General features: G+C 34.1%; 1 protein-coding gene across 11 annotated transcripts in view; it reads right to left on the bottom strand.

The window, feature by feature from the left end:
* MPDZ (multiple PDZ domain crumbs cell polarity complex component) overlaps window positions 1-17,139 on the bottom strand; it is a 157,972-nt gene that overhangs the window by 111,533 nt on the left and 29,300 nt on the right. Inside the window, exon 1 of one of the 11 annotated variants that reach the window (XM_036926644.2) lies at window positions 13,265-13,352. The exons of the other annotated variants lie outside the window; for them this stretch is intronic. Coding sequence (XP_036782539.2) covers window positions 13,265-13,279 — 15 coding nt within the window. The 5' untranslated portion in view covers window positions 13,280-13,352. Of the gene's footprint in view, window positions 1-13,264; window positions 13,353-17,139 lie in introns of those variants that run through there. 11 annotated transcript variants of the gene reach the window in all.

A 17,139-nucleotide genomic window follows, 5' to 3' on the forward strand; every position in this document is an offset into this window, starting at 1 on the left:
TGAGCTTGCCTTACCCTGACCTGTTTTACTTCAGGGCACTTATTACCACCTCGCATGCATCCTGCTGTCATGCAGCTTCCATCCCAAGCTGAAGAGACAGACTAGAATGTGGAATTTTCCAGTGGAGGCATCTATTTTATTCTTTCTTACAACCTCATTCTCCAGAAGAGTGCCTTGCACATTCAATATAATTATGCAGAATAAGTGCTCACTCATTTTTAAGAACTTACTCTGACCTAATCTCGCAACAACCTTCAATTATCACTTATTTCCATTTTACAGATGACAGTTACAGGAAGTCACACATTTAATAGATTGTGAACTAGAGTTTTTCATCATGGTGTTCCTATCATTGTAAAATACACATAGCAAACAGTCACATGAAATATCATTTCTGGAAATAAGCTGTCAGGTAAAAAAGCTTCCACTGACAGAGGGAATCAAAATATTTTACAGTACATCACCAGTACATGCCTAGAGTTTTGTTACCTGTTCTTAAAAGTAGAACAGAAAATTCAGTTAAGTTACCAAAGTTACCAGTAATTCAACCATTAGATTGGCTATATAGGACCTCAGATCAAAAAGATATCAATGTGTTTAAAAGGGGCTTTTGGGAATCCTTTCAACTGCTTATTTTAAAATCTACAGCAGGCATGACCAATTATTATTTTTTCAAAAGCAAGCTTTTTTTGCCAAACCTGAGTTTTTTTTTTATCCTAAGCCATGGCCACTCAATTAATCCTGCCAGCAGAAGATACATCACTCAGGTTGAAGCAGATGGCATAATGAAATTTGTGACAGGCTGAGGATCCCACACATCAGGACCTAATGCCTATGGTATGTTTGCATAGAAAAAAATATTTGGATCACTACTGTGGTAAACCAGAATGAACAAATCATATTCCAAGAACAGAGTTCATCAATATGAAGCTAACTGGTGAAGCAGAAGCTCTGGTATTACAGACGAGTAGGTATGAAGGCATTCCAAGAGTAAAGTTATAGACCAGAACAAGTACAATATTATAAGGATCATAAGATATATTGATATCAGTTGTCTTCTTCAAATTTGTTAAAGGTTTAACCAACATCAATGACTCCTCCTGTCTCATTCAGTCCCTGAGGTCTACATAATGTAAAATCAAAGGTTAAAGAAACCACATTTTTAAAAAACTAAAATCTAATTATATCATCATACAAAAGGCTTGTTTTTAAGTTTGCAAATTTATACTCACAGGAAAAAAGCACAAAAGCACCTTTTGATTCTGTTTATAAGTACTTATTAAAATGGCTTTCTGAACTATAATCCCCTTGAGGAACAGGAATAAATCTTATTTGCCTTGATAGGCCCTGTTCATAGCTGACCCATTATATAAATGTTTGATAAAAAGAACCTGACTCCCATCACGGTTTATAGAATATAAAATAAATAAAAGAAAACACAACTATCTGGTGATTTTTATATACAGATAAACAATCTGTATAATTTATAGAAGTTACTAGTAAATGAGCAAGAGTCATCAAATAATTATCTGTTTCCTTTTTAACTCCTGGCTGAATATTTCAGTCTAAAAAAGGCATCTTATCTAAAAAAGGTGTTTTATGTCCTTAGTAAATAAACACATATTAACTTAATTTACGGGTTTTAATTAGTGCTCATACCATAATTCAAATGAAGATAACATAAATTATTCAATTAAAAAGTCATTAAATTCTTTGTGAAAGGGCAGGATAAACTCCCGTTCAGTATATAGAAATACAGGACAAGCTCTCTTGTCAGATTCAGTCAGAGCCAAAAATTGGTTCAGTTACTCTAGAAGGTCAGATAAAGCAGATGTTGTAATAAAGGACAAATCCATAACCTAAATACTTTATTCTAACTTAAAATATATGTATTATTTCATTCACAAATATCTTAATATATGGTAGGACCCTAGTTTCTTTCTTGGATAAACCATACTTATTTAATATGGCATGATTTTCAAATTTAGCCTCTTAAAGGTAAAGCAAAAATTTGGATATTTTGGAAACAATTTCATTAAATAAACCTTCTGGATTTTAATGAGGTATTTCCACAGTGTTTTACAATTTGGACAAACAAAACCAATTCACCAACAGCTGTTTTATCAATTCATCTATGTAGTCCTTCAAAAGAATTTAAGGAAGTTTCCATAGAAAAAAATCTTTTACTATACACATTTATATTACATAATAAAATCCTGCAATTATAAAAGTAATGATGACTGGCTAAAATTGCTCTTAAAATGACTCCTGATAAATGTGCATTTACCTAGCAAGAGCTGCAGAAGCATACACAAGAAAGTATCTGAATAAAGAAGTGTTTAGTGCTCTGGGCATCAGCAGATACCCTTTGTAGGAGAAATGGACAGTATCCTTTCACCTAGCAAGTTATTTATTCGGAGGTGAGTTAAGAGAGCTGCTTTTTCTACAATAGTATCCCAAGAAAACAGAAATTCTCTTTAGTTCTATATACAATTAATGTCACCCTTTGGAAATAGCTTATCAAAGTTAAATCTTCCACACGAGATCAATTAGAAAATTTGTATAAAGATCTGTTAAAAAAAATAGATATCAAAAGGAAACCAAAATATTAATAAGTTTGTATCCATTAATGAAATTGAATCCATTATTAAAAATTTTCCCACAAAGTTTTTAAAAAATAAAGTCTAGATGATTCAACTGGTAAATTTTTCCAAATATCAAAAAAAAATTAAAACTGATTTTACAAATTCAGTGACAAGATAGATGTAAATATTCTCAACTTTTTCCTTGAATCTGGCATAACCTTGACACCAAAACCTAAAAGGATATTACTAGATAGAAAAGCCATAGACCAATAATTCCTAAACATAAAACACAACTACAAAACAAGAATGTTAACACAATGAATTCAAAGATATTTAAAGAAGACAATGATTATGACCAAGTGGGGCACTCCAGAAATGCAAGGTTGAATTAACATTTGAAAACTGTTTAGGTCTAATTTACCAAATTAACAGAATAAAAAGTTGAAAAACATAGGATTAGCTCAATAGATGGCAAAAAAAAATAGCCATAAAATGCATACTTAATAGGGAAATACTGAAAGTTTTTTTTGATCCTAAGATTGAGAATGAGACTATGATATCCACCATCACAACTTCTACCAGACTCAAAGTTTCAGGTGTAAAATTAGGCATGAAAAAGAAATAAAAGGTATAAAGACCAGAGTTGAAGAAACCCTGAATTACTTGGAGACTATATAATTGTGTACACTGAAAAACCCAAGTGAAACTACAGATTAACTATTAGTTTTATAAGTGAATTTAGTAAAGTTGGTAGATAAGGTAGATAAAAAAAATCAACTACATTTCCTTCCAAAAACCAACTAGTAACTAAAATTTAATTTAAAAGATTCCATTTAAAATATGACACAAATTTTGAAAAAACTGGAATACAACACACAATTCAGAAACAGAACCACACATACATGACCACTTGATTTACAATAACAGTTCCAATATAAGGGAGAAAAGGATGGTCTCTTCAATAAATGTCTCTGGGCTAAATGGATAATCAAACAGAAAATCATCAATACACACATGAACATAAATACTGTACCTCACACAATAGCCAAAATTTAGAAGGTAAAACAAGCTTCTGAGAGAAAATCTCTACATCCTTGTCACAGTCAATGATTTCTTAAGTAGACAAGAAAAGCAATACCCCTAGTGGAAAGTTTAAGAAATTGGACTTCATTAAAATAAAAAAATTAAAAAGAAACTTCTGATAATCAAAGACACAATTAAGGCAGTCAAAAGGCAAAATACAAAGCAGAAAAAGACACTGTGATACAAATGTTCAACAAACAAGTTTATTCAGAATACATTTAAAAACTCATAAATCAGTATGAAAAAGACTGATGAACCAATAGAAAAAATGGGTGAAAGACTAACAGGAACTCCAAGATAAGGCTATCCAAATGACCAATAATATGAAAAGAATTTGACTAATTCAACATCATTAGTCATAAGGAAAATGCATAATAAAACAATATGATATTACATCATGCCCCCCCAGTGTGACTATAATATTTACAAAAAGTTAGGAAAAAAGTTAAAACTGGCAGTTAACAAGTGTAAGCAATGATGTGGAATGAGAATTTCCATACATTACAGTGAGAGGTTAGACCTAAAACTACTTTGTAAAACAGTCTGGCAGAATCTACAAATGCTGAATATATACCTTAAGACCCAGAAATTTCACTCACAAGTAAATACCCAAGAGAAGTGCACACTTATGAACATCAAAAGACACATATTAGGATGTTCATGACAATTTTACTTATAATAGCCAAAAACTGGAAAAAACAAAACTTCAATCAACAAAAGAAAGGGCAAATATATTCTAGTATACTCATACAATGAAAATTGGAAAAAGAATTGCAGCTACATACAACACTTGAATGCATCTCATAGACCCAAATGAAGACAAAGAAGCCAGGCACAAAGCATAAATACTAAGACTGCAATTATATAAAATTCAAATACTTCCCTATGGGATAAAATTGAAAACAATGTACAATCTGACGTACATGTGTAATCTAAAGAGGCCGAACTCATAGAAACAGAAGACAGATTAGTGATTGGCAGGGGCTTGGGAGTAGGATTAATGGGAGATGTCAAAGGGTGTAAACTTTCAGTTATAAGATGAGTAAGTTCTGGGGATGTAATATACAGTAGCCTTGTAACTACAGTTGCACAATACTCTACTGCATACTTGAAAGCTGCTAAGAGACTAATTTCAAAATGTTTCACCATACACATACACACAAAAGGTAATTATCCAAGGTAAGAGATGTGTGAACTAGCCTTATGATGATAATCATTTCACACCATATATGCATGTCAAATACCACACTGTACATCTTAAATTTACAAACTGTCATATGTCAATTATACCTCAAATTGGCTGGGAAAATATAGCAATTCGTTGGAAGTAGAAGCTTACAACTGATTGAGAGGACACAGAGTATTATGGAGAGCTGGTAACGTTTTATACCCTGATTTAGGTGAAGGCTTGTATAAATATATTCAATTTGTAAAAGATCCTTGAGCTACATAATTTTGCCCTTTACTATTGGTTATTTCTCAATTTTTTTTTAAGTTTGCAAAATAAAAGATATAACTAGAACACAGAACCTGGGGCACTCAATCAATGATATAAAAACACACTTCTCTTAAGGAAAGTAATTGGTAGGACAGCCTCCATGTTATGGAGCCAAACTTTCTCTGACAGAAACTCTGAATTTAAAGTTCACTTACTAGGCATTCACCTTAAATGAAGAAGATTAGAAACTGGCTTCAGGAGATGAAATTTAGCCTATTACTGTGAATGATGACCCTCCACAAGCCTGATATGAATTCAACTGGCTTCAATTCCCATTCTCAGGATGAATCCTTTAACAAGTGCTCAAGTCAAGATGAATCTTCAGCAAATATGTTTTAACCACCATGGAACACTCAGGTTTTTCTGCCTCAAAGATTATGAATTTTTAAAACTTGTAGTCTTCTAACTCCACACAAAGTACAAGAAGAAAAAATTAATCATTATCTTACACTTTTACACTCAAGTATTTTGATCCATCCTGGTACAAGGCAGATATAATTGTGAGATTTCCCAGTTATAAACACTTTATCTTTTTTCAATAATAATATATATTCTGTAAAATTAATGTCATTTCAGATATACTCAAGAAGATCAACACCTTAACTATTTTGTTCCTGTAATTATGATCTACACACTATAGTTAAGCCTAACCAAACACAATATTTTCAAATATGTAGATTCACTTAAATATGCTACAAAACACTAAAAAACTTACTTATGTTTCATCTATCCCTTCAGAGTTGTTAATTGAAAAGGAAGTTAATATTATTAGCTCTGTCTTAATAGCTAACATCAATCTCTCCAGAAGTACTTGCATAATTGTCTACAAAAATCAGTGCTTAGATCAAAACAAATTTCCTAAAGCATTTTTATGTAGATTATCAAAACCTGTTTTGTGGCCCTGTTATTTTGACTTAATCTGAGTGTGTAATATACAGCAACGGAATAATAAGATCCAAACATTTATGTATATTTGACAGATGTTATACTCCTATCATTTAAAAGCTAAAATATATATTACCTTGAATTAAGCAAGAAAAATGACCACTGCCTTTACAACCCTAGTTTTGGCAAATGTTAAACAAATTTATAAACATATATTACTAGTTCAATTTCCCAATTTTTTGTTTGTTCCTCCTTAACATAGTGAGAAATAAGAAATAAGACACTCTCTGGGGAATTTGCCATAACAGGTGCATCTCATAGAAATGCAGACTTTTTTTTAAATCTGCACCTTCTTTTCTTCTTGCAGCACAAGAAAAGTGGTTATTTTCTTGTGAATTTACAAAAATGCTGTAAAACACTCTGGAACTGATCCCAAATATGAAATGCAAAGACGGATAGGATGCTGAGTGTATTCAATGGAATACAGCACCTAAAATGGTAGCAATCACAGGAAAAATTTTTATACATAATAGAATTGCATTTCAAGTTTGAAACCAAGGGAGGCCTCCTTTTCCATGAATCTTTCAGTGAAATACTGATTAGAGCACAACTCTGATGCATTATTGAACAGGCAAACCCTTGCACAGTAATTGATGGTGGCACTCTGATTTAATGATCCTTATTTTTAAAGCTAATTAAAGAAATTGAGTTGCATGTTCAAAGGGGATTAGCTTAATGTGATGAGACTTTTTTGGACATAAAGTAGCTCATAGCTCCTGAAAAAGATACAGAATGGAGCAGCAAGTTATAAGTGAAAGAAAAACATTTTCAGACGGAACAAGCATATTTCACATTTGCAATGAGACTCTTCCTTTTGATCATCCAAATACTTATTGAGCACCTCAAATATCTAATACTTTGGGCTCTAGGTGATAGGAAAATAATTAAAGAGACAAAATACTTTCTAGAATCACTAACATGTTAGATATTTCATAAAGTTACTCCCCCAGCTTAGTTTATCCACCTGAGACAGAATATCTATGTTTTCATAGCTATAAATTCTTGAATAGCACAGTAGATAGTGGTCTAGAACCCACACTATAATCTGTAGATATTCTTAAAGTAGCCATTGACTGTCATTGGCTGATAAATTTAAAAGAGGAAGATATTGGATTTAGAAATTAATTCCTTAACCCAAGAATGTTTAAGGAGTCATTCTAGGTAATCAAAATATAATTTTCTGTACCTGCCTCAGTGTAGATACAAGTACAAAGCTTCAGTGGCATATTTCTCCTAAAATTCCCCATGCGAAAAAGAATAAACTATCAACCAGGAAACTCAAGATGAAAGGCAAAAAAAAAAAAAAAGCCTAAAGAAGGAATGAAATACAGAACATGTAAGATTCTTGTCTTCTTCCCTTTTGATATTTCGGAAGACATATACGGATAATCAAATACCTACCCAAAGTAATGCCCATTGCTACACCCTATTAAATGACAAGATCAGGTACAAAATTGTAAACTTTGTACCTTTATACAAGGTTGTCAACTTAAGTGAACGGCCACATAGGTTATGCTATTTCATGTTTTAATTTTCTCTCAAAGCTTCATCTATGAAAATTTTATTCATTCCTAAAATTACATAATAAAAGATATTTATTAGATCCACAAGCTAAACTACACTAAAATGTTGGGCTCAGGCAGCATAATACAGAGTATTCCATGTGTATTTTATAAACTAATTTAAATAATCTTAGATGAAAAGATTCTGATTACCCTCCCTACCCCCCTTACCCCCAGTTTTCTAAAATATGTTTGAGTCCTTGGGTAAAGACTGGAAAGTGACTTGAACTTAAAGCAGTCACCATTTTGTTTTAAACTTCTTCTCATTATTGTTATAAAAGAAATTTTAAGTTAACCACTAAAAAATGTTAGGTTACACAGTGAAGTGAAATATAAGAGGATTCTTTATCTCCTATGTTTTCACTGCAATTCCAATTAAAGTCCACTAGTTTCAAGAACAATGGTTTCTTTTTCATACTTGTTGGATCCTTTAGACAGTATCTTTATTTTTTTTATTATTGTCATTGGGGAAGAGATGCCTTTGATAGGCTGCTAAAGACAAATTCTTTTCAGCTCCTCTCATCAAGAGCAGTAAGAGCAATAGTTTATTTCCCCTCCTTTGAATCACTTTGAAAAGTTCTTGATGAAGTAGTAAAAATCATTAATTTTATTCAAACTTGAATTTTATGTCGTATCTTTAATATTCTGTGTTTCAAAATGGGAAGTAGACATAAAGCACTTCTGCTCTATTAAAAAATAGATAATTGTTTCTCAGAGGACAAGCACTATTATTTGAGTTGCAAGCTGAACTAGCTGCTTTTTTCATAAGCACCATATTACTTGAAAACATGACTGGAAATCAAAAAATGATTATACAGACTTGGGTATGTGGCAGACAATTTCTCAAAAATAAACAAAAGTAAGCCTGTTACTTCAAGGAAAACAACCAACAGTAATTGTTGCCAATAGTAAAATTTAAGCTTTCAAGTGAAAATCAAAATTTGGAAAACTTGTATCTGCCAATCTGAGTTCGATTTCTTCTTTCCATAATTTAGATACTTTATTGATGAGATCAGAGTGATATTAGCAAGGTAATTTTTTGATATTAAATAATGAAATGTGAAATGGAATTTTTCTACTTTTCAAAATTTCCAGATGACCACTGTAATGCACAATTCTGTATGGGTAAAAAATATTCAAAGTATAAGATACATTTACTGTAATAGGGTATACCAAATATTCATTGATTTGGTTTCAGATCCAATATTGAATAACTTCTAAGAAATTACCAATAGTTCTGGTGTACTATCAAAGAAGGATATTCACAAAAAGGCTATACTACACATAGTATAGTACATAGCAAGACAGATTTCCTCCATACAGGTCAACTAATATTTATTGAGTGCTTGGTAAATACCAGGCTTATGCCTTGAGAGTTTTTAGGTCCATGTTTTCATTTTATAACTAAGGAGGAGGAAAAAGAGATTCAGTGAAGATAAAAATATATGTGCATTCATTTTAAGAAACAGACTCTTGCTTAAGATCATCTACTAATAAGTATCAGTGCCAGGATATAAATCTGGGTTGTGTCTGTCTCCAAATCCTACTAGACGACACTGCCAGCACATGAAATCAGATAATCACAACGAAGGCCTCAAATCACTAGGAAATCCTTAAATTGTGTTCATTACCCTGTTTACAAGGACAGTGAAATAAAAAACAACAGAGCTCTATGATTAAGACCTGGGCTCTGGAGTCAGCCAGCCTGCATTCAAATACTAACTCCACCATTACCCTATCTGTAAAATAAGATCAACAATATTATAAACTTTATAATGTTGCAGCAATGAAATGAGGTATCTATCTCTGTCTAATCTACCTATCTATCAATGTTGGCATACAGTAAGAATTTAATACATGTTAACTGTTACGATGACTGATGCATCTTTCAACATGGTTACTAAGAGAAAATTCCACAGTTCTTTCAGTTATTTGGCTAACTTATTTACATTAAACACTAGTTCTCTGGCAAGGAAAGAATATCATTAATGCATAACAGTTCTGAATACTCTGTAATAGTCACATATTCATCAATTAAACAATTATTTGTTGCATCTGAGTAAAGAATCTTGTTAGGTACAAAGTATTCAAAGATGAATAAGGCATAGATTTTATCCCCAAAGTAGTAAATGGACTCCAAACAAACATAAGAAACAATTCTAAAACTCCTTTCTCTGCTTGTTAAGAACAAATGGCAAGTGGAGCGCAGCATATACACCACAGCTGAGGCATGTGTGTTGACGTATATTTGCAGAATGTCTTTTCTCTATTTAAATCTCAACACTTCTGTGCTTTCTTAGCAAAACTTCCAAGAGACAAAATTTAAAGAATGCAGCTTGACTAAAAATAATATTCTTATCCAAGCATGATAAAATTGTCTATGTGAAAGGGGTGAAGGTATCAAAATTAAATAAATCAATCTATTTTAAATGCCAGGACAAATAAAAATTTAGAAATTGAAAATTTGGACAAAACATGTTAGAATTTTTGCAGTGTCTCTATCAGTCTCATGATTCCATAAGATAAAACTGATTGACTCTTCAGTCTGTTTAGAGAAAAAAAGAGAAAGAAAACAAAACCTTACAGACAAGCGTAAATATATGGAGACAGACACATGAAGACTGGGTTCCTTTGCCATATTGCCTCTCCACTATTTTCTCATCATTATCTTTACCCAGTTCATTTACTTTAAACCAGAATAATTGTAAATAAAAGCAGAATGAAAGTTCTGGTTTATATTTAGAAGGCCCTCTGATTAAAATCTGTAAAAGTCAAGGGAAATGCCAAATCATAATGAATTTGAGTTTACAAAACGCTTAGTTTAAGCGCATATCTCTTTAGAAATGCTAGTAACTGTGTGTTTTCAACTTACTCGTTCCTTTGTGTTAGAGAACTAAGGGTTTAGAAACATTGTAGAAGTAAAAAAATCTTTGGCTTCAGAATCAGACCCTTACATTCTCCTAAATCTACCAGTGAATAATTGGATAGTCCAGATTAAGTTACACAGCCTCTCTGAGCCCCAATTTCCTTACTGGACAACTGGGGATAAAACTCACCTCACAGGCTGATGGACTGGTTAAATGAGACAAAGTACATAGCACAGCAGGACTTCCTAAAGGTAACTCATTGTTGATATAGCATCAAATGTAGATCGACTTCCATTGTTCTTAAATTATTGAGTTAAAAACTCACTTAGGTTATACTCAGTACATCTCACATTTTTTCCCTCTTTGCCAAAGACCACTTGACTTTGTCACAAAAACACCATACAATTAGCACAATTTGCTGTTTTAGACACACATGCATACCCAATAGCAAGATGGTGTTGCATTTTAATCCAGCACTGTTTAAAAAACTTGAATAGTGTCTTCTTGCCCAGGATAAAACAAGAATTATAGTCCCTTCAAAGGTTCTATATTTGCAAACTTTTAGTTAAAGGAACAAACATTTAAAAGCTGTTATTGTACCAAAAATAAAGTATTTGAAATTCCTACAGTAAATAAACTTTATGGTAAATGTAAAAATGTAAGAACCATTCCTTCTCTTTTAATTTTGCCCTATATAATGTACTGTGAAGTTTCAAGAAACATACTTTCCTGTTAGGTAACTGCAATGCTCTATCATACAGGTAAATCCATTTCAGGGGTAAGAAAAATATTTTTTCATTTTCACAAGCAAGATCCACTGGGAAGAAATCCATTCCATTTTTAGGTAATTCTGGTTAACAGGATCAAAGCATATTTTCTTTTTCTCTGTATTCCCTCCCTCCATGAACACCAAGTCATAATTTAACCTAGACATTCTTGGGAGACAGTAGTCATTTTGTCTTCACTGACAGCAAGCCCACAGATGAATCCTCATCTTTTCAGCCTTAGATTAGCAACTATATAAAAAGCGGTTATGTTTTTGTCATTTATATAAGTAATAAAATAAAGCTAAAGAAACACAGGCATTTCTGCTCTTTACCAGGAGTTGCACAAAATAGCATCTTTCTGATTACCAAAGTCAAAACTGAGCAACAAAATAACCAATTACTAAAATTCTCAGCTTTCCATCAATCTAAAAAATACATAAATATAAGAAATTATCAAAGCTGCTGATGCTACTTAAAAGCAACATACCTCAATGCTCTGGCCACGAACTTGATGTAACAGTCTCACAAACATGTACCTACAGAGCAGTGACTCTTCAGGCATGCCCCAGGATGGTGACGTTCCATCTAACACCCACAGCTTACATCAGGTATTGGAAAGTGATTCTCTAAAATGCACACTGACTACCTCTTTTTCTAGGTTGTCTAAAATTTGATCCTGTTTTAAGACAGAGCACCACGGGAAAAAAAACACACAGTATACACTTGCTCATGCCCTTTGAAAGAAAAGCCACTTATTAGGATATAGTGTGTATTGTTAGATTCTTACAGTTGTATCATGGTGTATTTTATTCTTAGAAAGATGAAAGAAGCATTCCTTTGAAGAACAGTTCATGTATTTTACACTTAAAATTGAAGGTCTTATCTGTCAAAATGTTACACCCTTTCATTTTGTTCGGTGCTTTTTAATATAATTTTTTTTTCATATAGAGAAATAAAATTAATGACTGCTAAAATATTGTATTTAATAGAATGGTCAGAAGATAAAGCTGACACAATAAAGTTTGATACAAAAAGGTGAACGTAAAAGAGCAAAGATAACAAAAAACCTTATATTGATAAGCTCCTCACATTCTGGCTCCAACATTCCCTCACTTGCCAATAGCCCACACATGTTCATTGCTCTGTTAGTATAGGTCTGTACATGACTGTATCAGGGTTTCTCAACCTCAGCACTAAACACATTATAAACCCAATAATCCTTTGTTTTGAGGGCTGTGCAGTGTATTGAAAATATTTAGCAGTACCCCTTGACTCTATCCATTTACATGCCAGTAGTGTCCACCCTCCTACCAAGTTGTGACAATCAAAAACGTCTTCAGACATTGCCACATGTGTCTGGGGTGGGAGAATATAAAATTACCCCCAGCTGAGAACAAATGCTGTATACCCTTATATTTGTTCCCCCTACTTGAAATAATGGAAGCATGACTACAGAAAACTCCTTCCCATTTTTCCAGACCCATCTTACATGTTACCTCCAGAGTAGTTTTCTAGTAAGTTAGTAATTCCTTACTTTTACACACTCACCTTTTTGTTTTCCTATTTAATTGTGTTGTGTATGTGTGTGTGTGTGTGTGTGTGTGTGTGTGTATTTATTCTATTTTCTCCTCTAGATATTGAGAACCTCCACCTTACATCTTACTTATTCTTTGTATTTTTATTGATTTTTATTAATAAATGATTATGGCCATATATACATGAGCCTTTTATAAGCATCCATAAGATGCTTATACCCCTCCCATTGTCAAGGAAAATTTGGTTGACTGAATGATGTCTCACAGTAAGCAATATAAAATCCTCCAGTTCTTTTTTTTTCAACTTTTTTGCCTTCATTAATGGGAAATGGAAATTATATAATGTACTCAATTTTAGTAACCCAAGATACTTCAAATATGTAGTTCTCTGATATATTTATTTGGTCTTTGTTTAGATTTACCTTTGAATTATCCATTAGTCAATAAATATTGCCATCAGAAGTTGTTCCAAATTCTTTTAGGAATGTGAACAGGTAACACTTAGAAACATGGTGTGGGTAAAATTGAAACATTTTCAGAATTTCTCACCTGGCTTTGGTGCATCTGCATATCAACAGATGTTCAGAGGTATAAATAAGTAGGCTTTAGTGCATTTGCATCTTTCCTCAGGGGTGGAGAAGTTCATCTCCATATCAATGGGTAATTACCTGGGCAACAGGGCTTATCTGTACCTGAGAGGTGAGGGGGAGGGCCGGTGTTGTGGCTGCTTCAGCAGGAGAGAGAGATGGGCTGGGACTGCAGTTTTGTAAGCAATAAACGGTTTTTAAACTTTATTTCTCCCTTTGACTGATTTTGGTTTTTAGAGGTATTGTGCCCCAGGATTTCCTTTCCCTGGACTTACAATTGGCACAGTCGGCAGGATTCCTGTGAACCCAAAACCTGTCATAATGAGTATGACCTTTAGGAGGGCTGCCCCTAGAAATAATGGGGAGAAGCGGCGCTCACAACAAGGGATATGTGTCTACACTCATGTGGTCATGGAGGCACCACCACCGCTGCTGGCCATGTCTACCTCGGCCCGCGGCCCAAGCCTAAGGCTACTGCTGCTGCTCTTGCTGCCGGGCAGGAGCCTGGCCACAACCATAGAAAGGAGCAGAGGTCCAGGTCACCTTGATAGAGAAGCAACTGGCTGCTGTGTACGACGCCCTGCTGGCTACAGAGCCCATCGCCAGAACAGCTCCGACCAAGGTAATAACCTCCTATTGCATCGTGGGGTGGGTGCAAGACTGGACCCAGAGGCCATGGAGTGGTATGGTACAGACACCTCAAAAGACAATGTGGACCCAAAAGTGTGGCTTGTCTTTCACCTTTGAAGAAGTCAGCCAAGCCCAGAAGGAGTGCCCTGAACATCGTGCAGATCAGCAAACCACCAAGAGGGGCCTAGAGCGTTTCTCTGCAGCCTATGGCCGGTCACTGGTTACTGAGAGTGATCGAAGTACCCACTTTATTGGACATGTGTTGCAAGGATGGGTGCAGCAATTAGGAGTAAAATGGACGTGGCCCTGGACATTTCAACACATGGATTGGCAATGGCTGGCTTTTCTGGCACCGTGGAGAAAAGGCCTGGAAGCTGGCCTTCTGTGTATTCCTGTAATAACAGCAAATTAGCCCCCGACAATCACAGTTATTTGCTTCTATGGTCTTTGTTTCCTGGATGCGCCCTGTGGCTGCAGCTGCCGCGTGTTGGCTGGAATGGATGAGCTTTGAACTTAATCTGCATGGGACTTTGAACCTAGCTGAATCCTCTGGCTTAAGAATTATAATTGTGTTGCTGTTGTCAAGAAAATAATGTTTAAAGAGAGGCTTGACTTTGTCTAATGTTTGGTAAAAGTTTTGTGAGCAATCTAGCATGATTGTTAGGAATGAGTAAACAAGTGCAGAATCTTATTTTTGTGCTTAGTGAGAGATTGTGCTGTAAAGTACATTTACTTAATTTGCATAGGCTGAATCCTCTGGCTTGAGGATTATCAAGATTTTATTGCTGTTGCTATTGCATGTTACTAGATTGGTCGGAGGAGGGGGATCAAGTAAATTGTAAGGTGAGATTTCTGGAGGGGTGGACTGTGGGTAAAATTGAAACATTTCCAGAATTTCTCGCCTGGCTTTGGTGCATCTGCATATCAACAGATGTTCAGAGGTATAAATAAGTAGGCTTTAGTGCATTTGCATCTTTCCTCAGGGGTGAAGAAGTTCATCTCCATATCAATGGGTAATTACCTGGGCAACAGTGGGCTTATCTGTACCTGAGAGGTGAGGGGCAGGGCCGGTGTTGTGGCTGCTTGAGCAGGAGAGACAGATGGGCCTGACTGTAGTTTTGTAAGCAGTAAACGGGTTTTAAACTTTATTTCTCCCTTTGACTGATTTTGGTTTTTAGAGGTATTTTGCCCCAGGATTTCCTTTCCCCGAACTTACAAATGGAAATATAAAACCAAAATTTTGTAACATGAAGACTGTAGTTCAAGAATAAAAATGAAAAACAGAGACCCAATTATTCTAATCAACATTGAACAGTAATTTCCAACCTGATTGTGCTAAGTTAGCATCTCCCCAACTATTTTAAGAGATACTATAAAATTTCCAAAGAAAAACTAAGAAAAATATGGCTAAATTATGTGTATATATACATTCTACATCTAGATGATTTGTATATACATTAGCACTTTTATGGGAGCAAACTGAAAGAACTAGAAGACTGGAAATATCAGACAAGAAAAAGAACCAAAAAATGACACAGGGTCACACACCAAAAAGGCTGGAAATCACTGACAATGTGAAGCTTCAAGAATATTCTGTGCCCTGAGGCTTGTCTCCAAAATTATCACAGTTTTTTTAAAATTTGAATTATCCACCATTTCTTCAATCTTAGAATTAGTCTTTGTTGCCATAGATTTTTTTTAAATCTTTGCAATGTCAATTTTTAAGTATTAGTTCTAAATTTCTTTTGAAATTAACCATTTTAATTCACTGTTTTCTTACAAATAACTCAGGGCAAAAAGACATTTACTTTAGTGCCTGTAGTCAACTGATAAAGCAAGGCAATTAATGAATCAGGAAAGTAATCCACCTATACTGTACTGGAGAAACCTCACAGAATAAATATGCAAATCCAATATCCTCATGGCTGACAAGTCTCTATTATTAAACTGCTAACATGTTTATTTCCCCCACAATAGCTGAATTTTTGTCAAGAGTATGCATTGAGCCCTGCAGTTATCAGCTGTGATGACTAGGTGACAGTGAGGACACTACTTGAAAATCTGCATTTGACAGATCACTAACACAGGAACAGTTCTTTTTTCTTTCCTCTTCACTTAAACAAGAACCATGCAACAGGAAATGAAATGGTGTTATTAGGGATTATTCAGGTTTAATAGCACACAGCCTTTTTGCTGGCGGTTAGAACAATACACAATGTGGCAGAGTTAAACAGAGGCATCAATTATACCCTCAGACCTGTTAATATTTAAGTAGCATATCCCTTCAGGGCATGGCTTTTTTGCCCTCTCAGTTACACACCTGTCAAGTGTTTAATCTGCAAAAAGGAAACAGTTTGATTTCTAAGGGCAGTCTTAATATTGAAGGAGCAAATTAGGAAAATTAAACAGTATTGAACAAAAGTAATGAGAAGGATCTGAGGGAAAAAAATAGTTGGCTTAATTCAACATGGCATGTCAGCATCTGTCACTAAAGCTGCAGTATGATCATGTTCTGCAATATGCAGCACACACCTCAGGCATTTCAATTACTCACTCCTCTCACTTTCTAAAAGACAGGAGAATGATGGTGGAAGAAAACTTACAGGACTCAAGTTTTCCAGTAATACTAAAAAAACTTGCACCTTTCATGCCTATAAAATTATACATCTGAAAACATAATTTAGGTAAAACGTAGTAAATAAAAGCTAGCCATTGATCAGATTTGTGTAGCTACTGGTTTAAAAGCACAAAACAAATTTCATTCTTCAAGAGCTTTAATCAAATATTAAATTATAAATATTAATAAGTTAGCAGTTGCTAAACTACACAGAAATTTAATTCTAACAAAATAAAGCCTAGTATTTTTATGTTTAAACTTTAAACAGAAATTACAAATTTTTGAAATTTTACTCTTGACTCATACAAGAAAAAAACTTGTTCAATAAACAAATGAAACATGAAATAGAATTGGTAAAGAATAGAGACTAAAGTGAAGAATCATGAGAACTGTGAGAAATTATCAATGGTTTTAACAAAAATTAAACTCCTAGCATCTAGGGACCAAATTTCTACCCTTGGGG

This window comes from Manis pentadactyla, chromosome 3, assembly GCF_030020395.1.
Source record: "Manis pentadactyla isolate mManPen7 chromosome 3, mManPen7.hap1, whole genome shotgun sequence".
NCBI classification, from domain to species: domain Eukaryota; kingdom Metazoa; phylum Chordata; class Mammalia; order Pholidota; family Manidae; genus Manis; species Manis pentadactyla.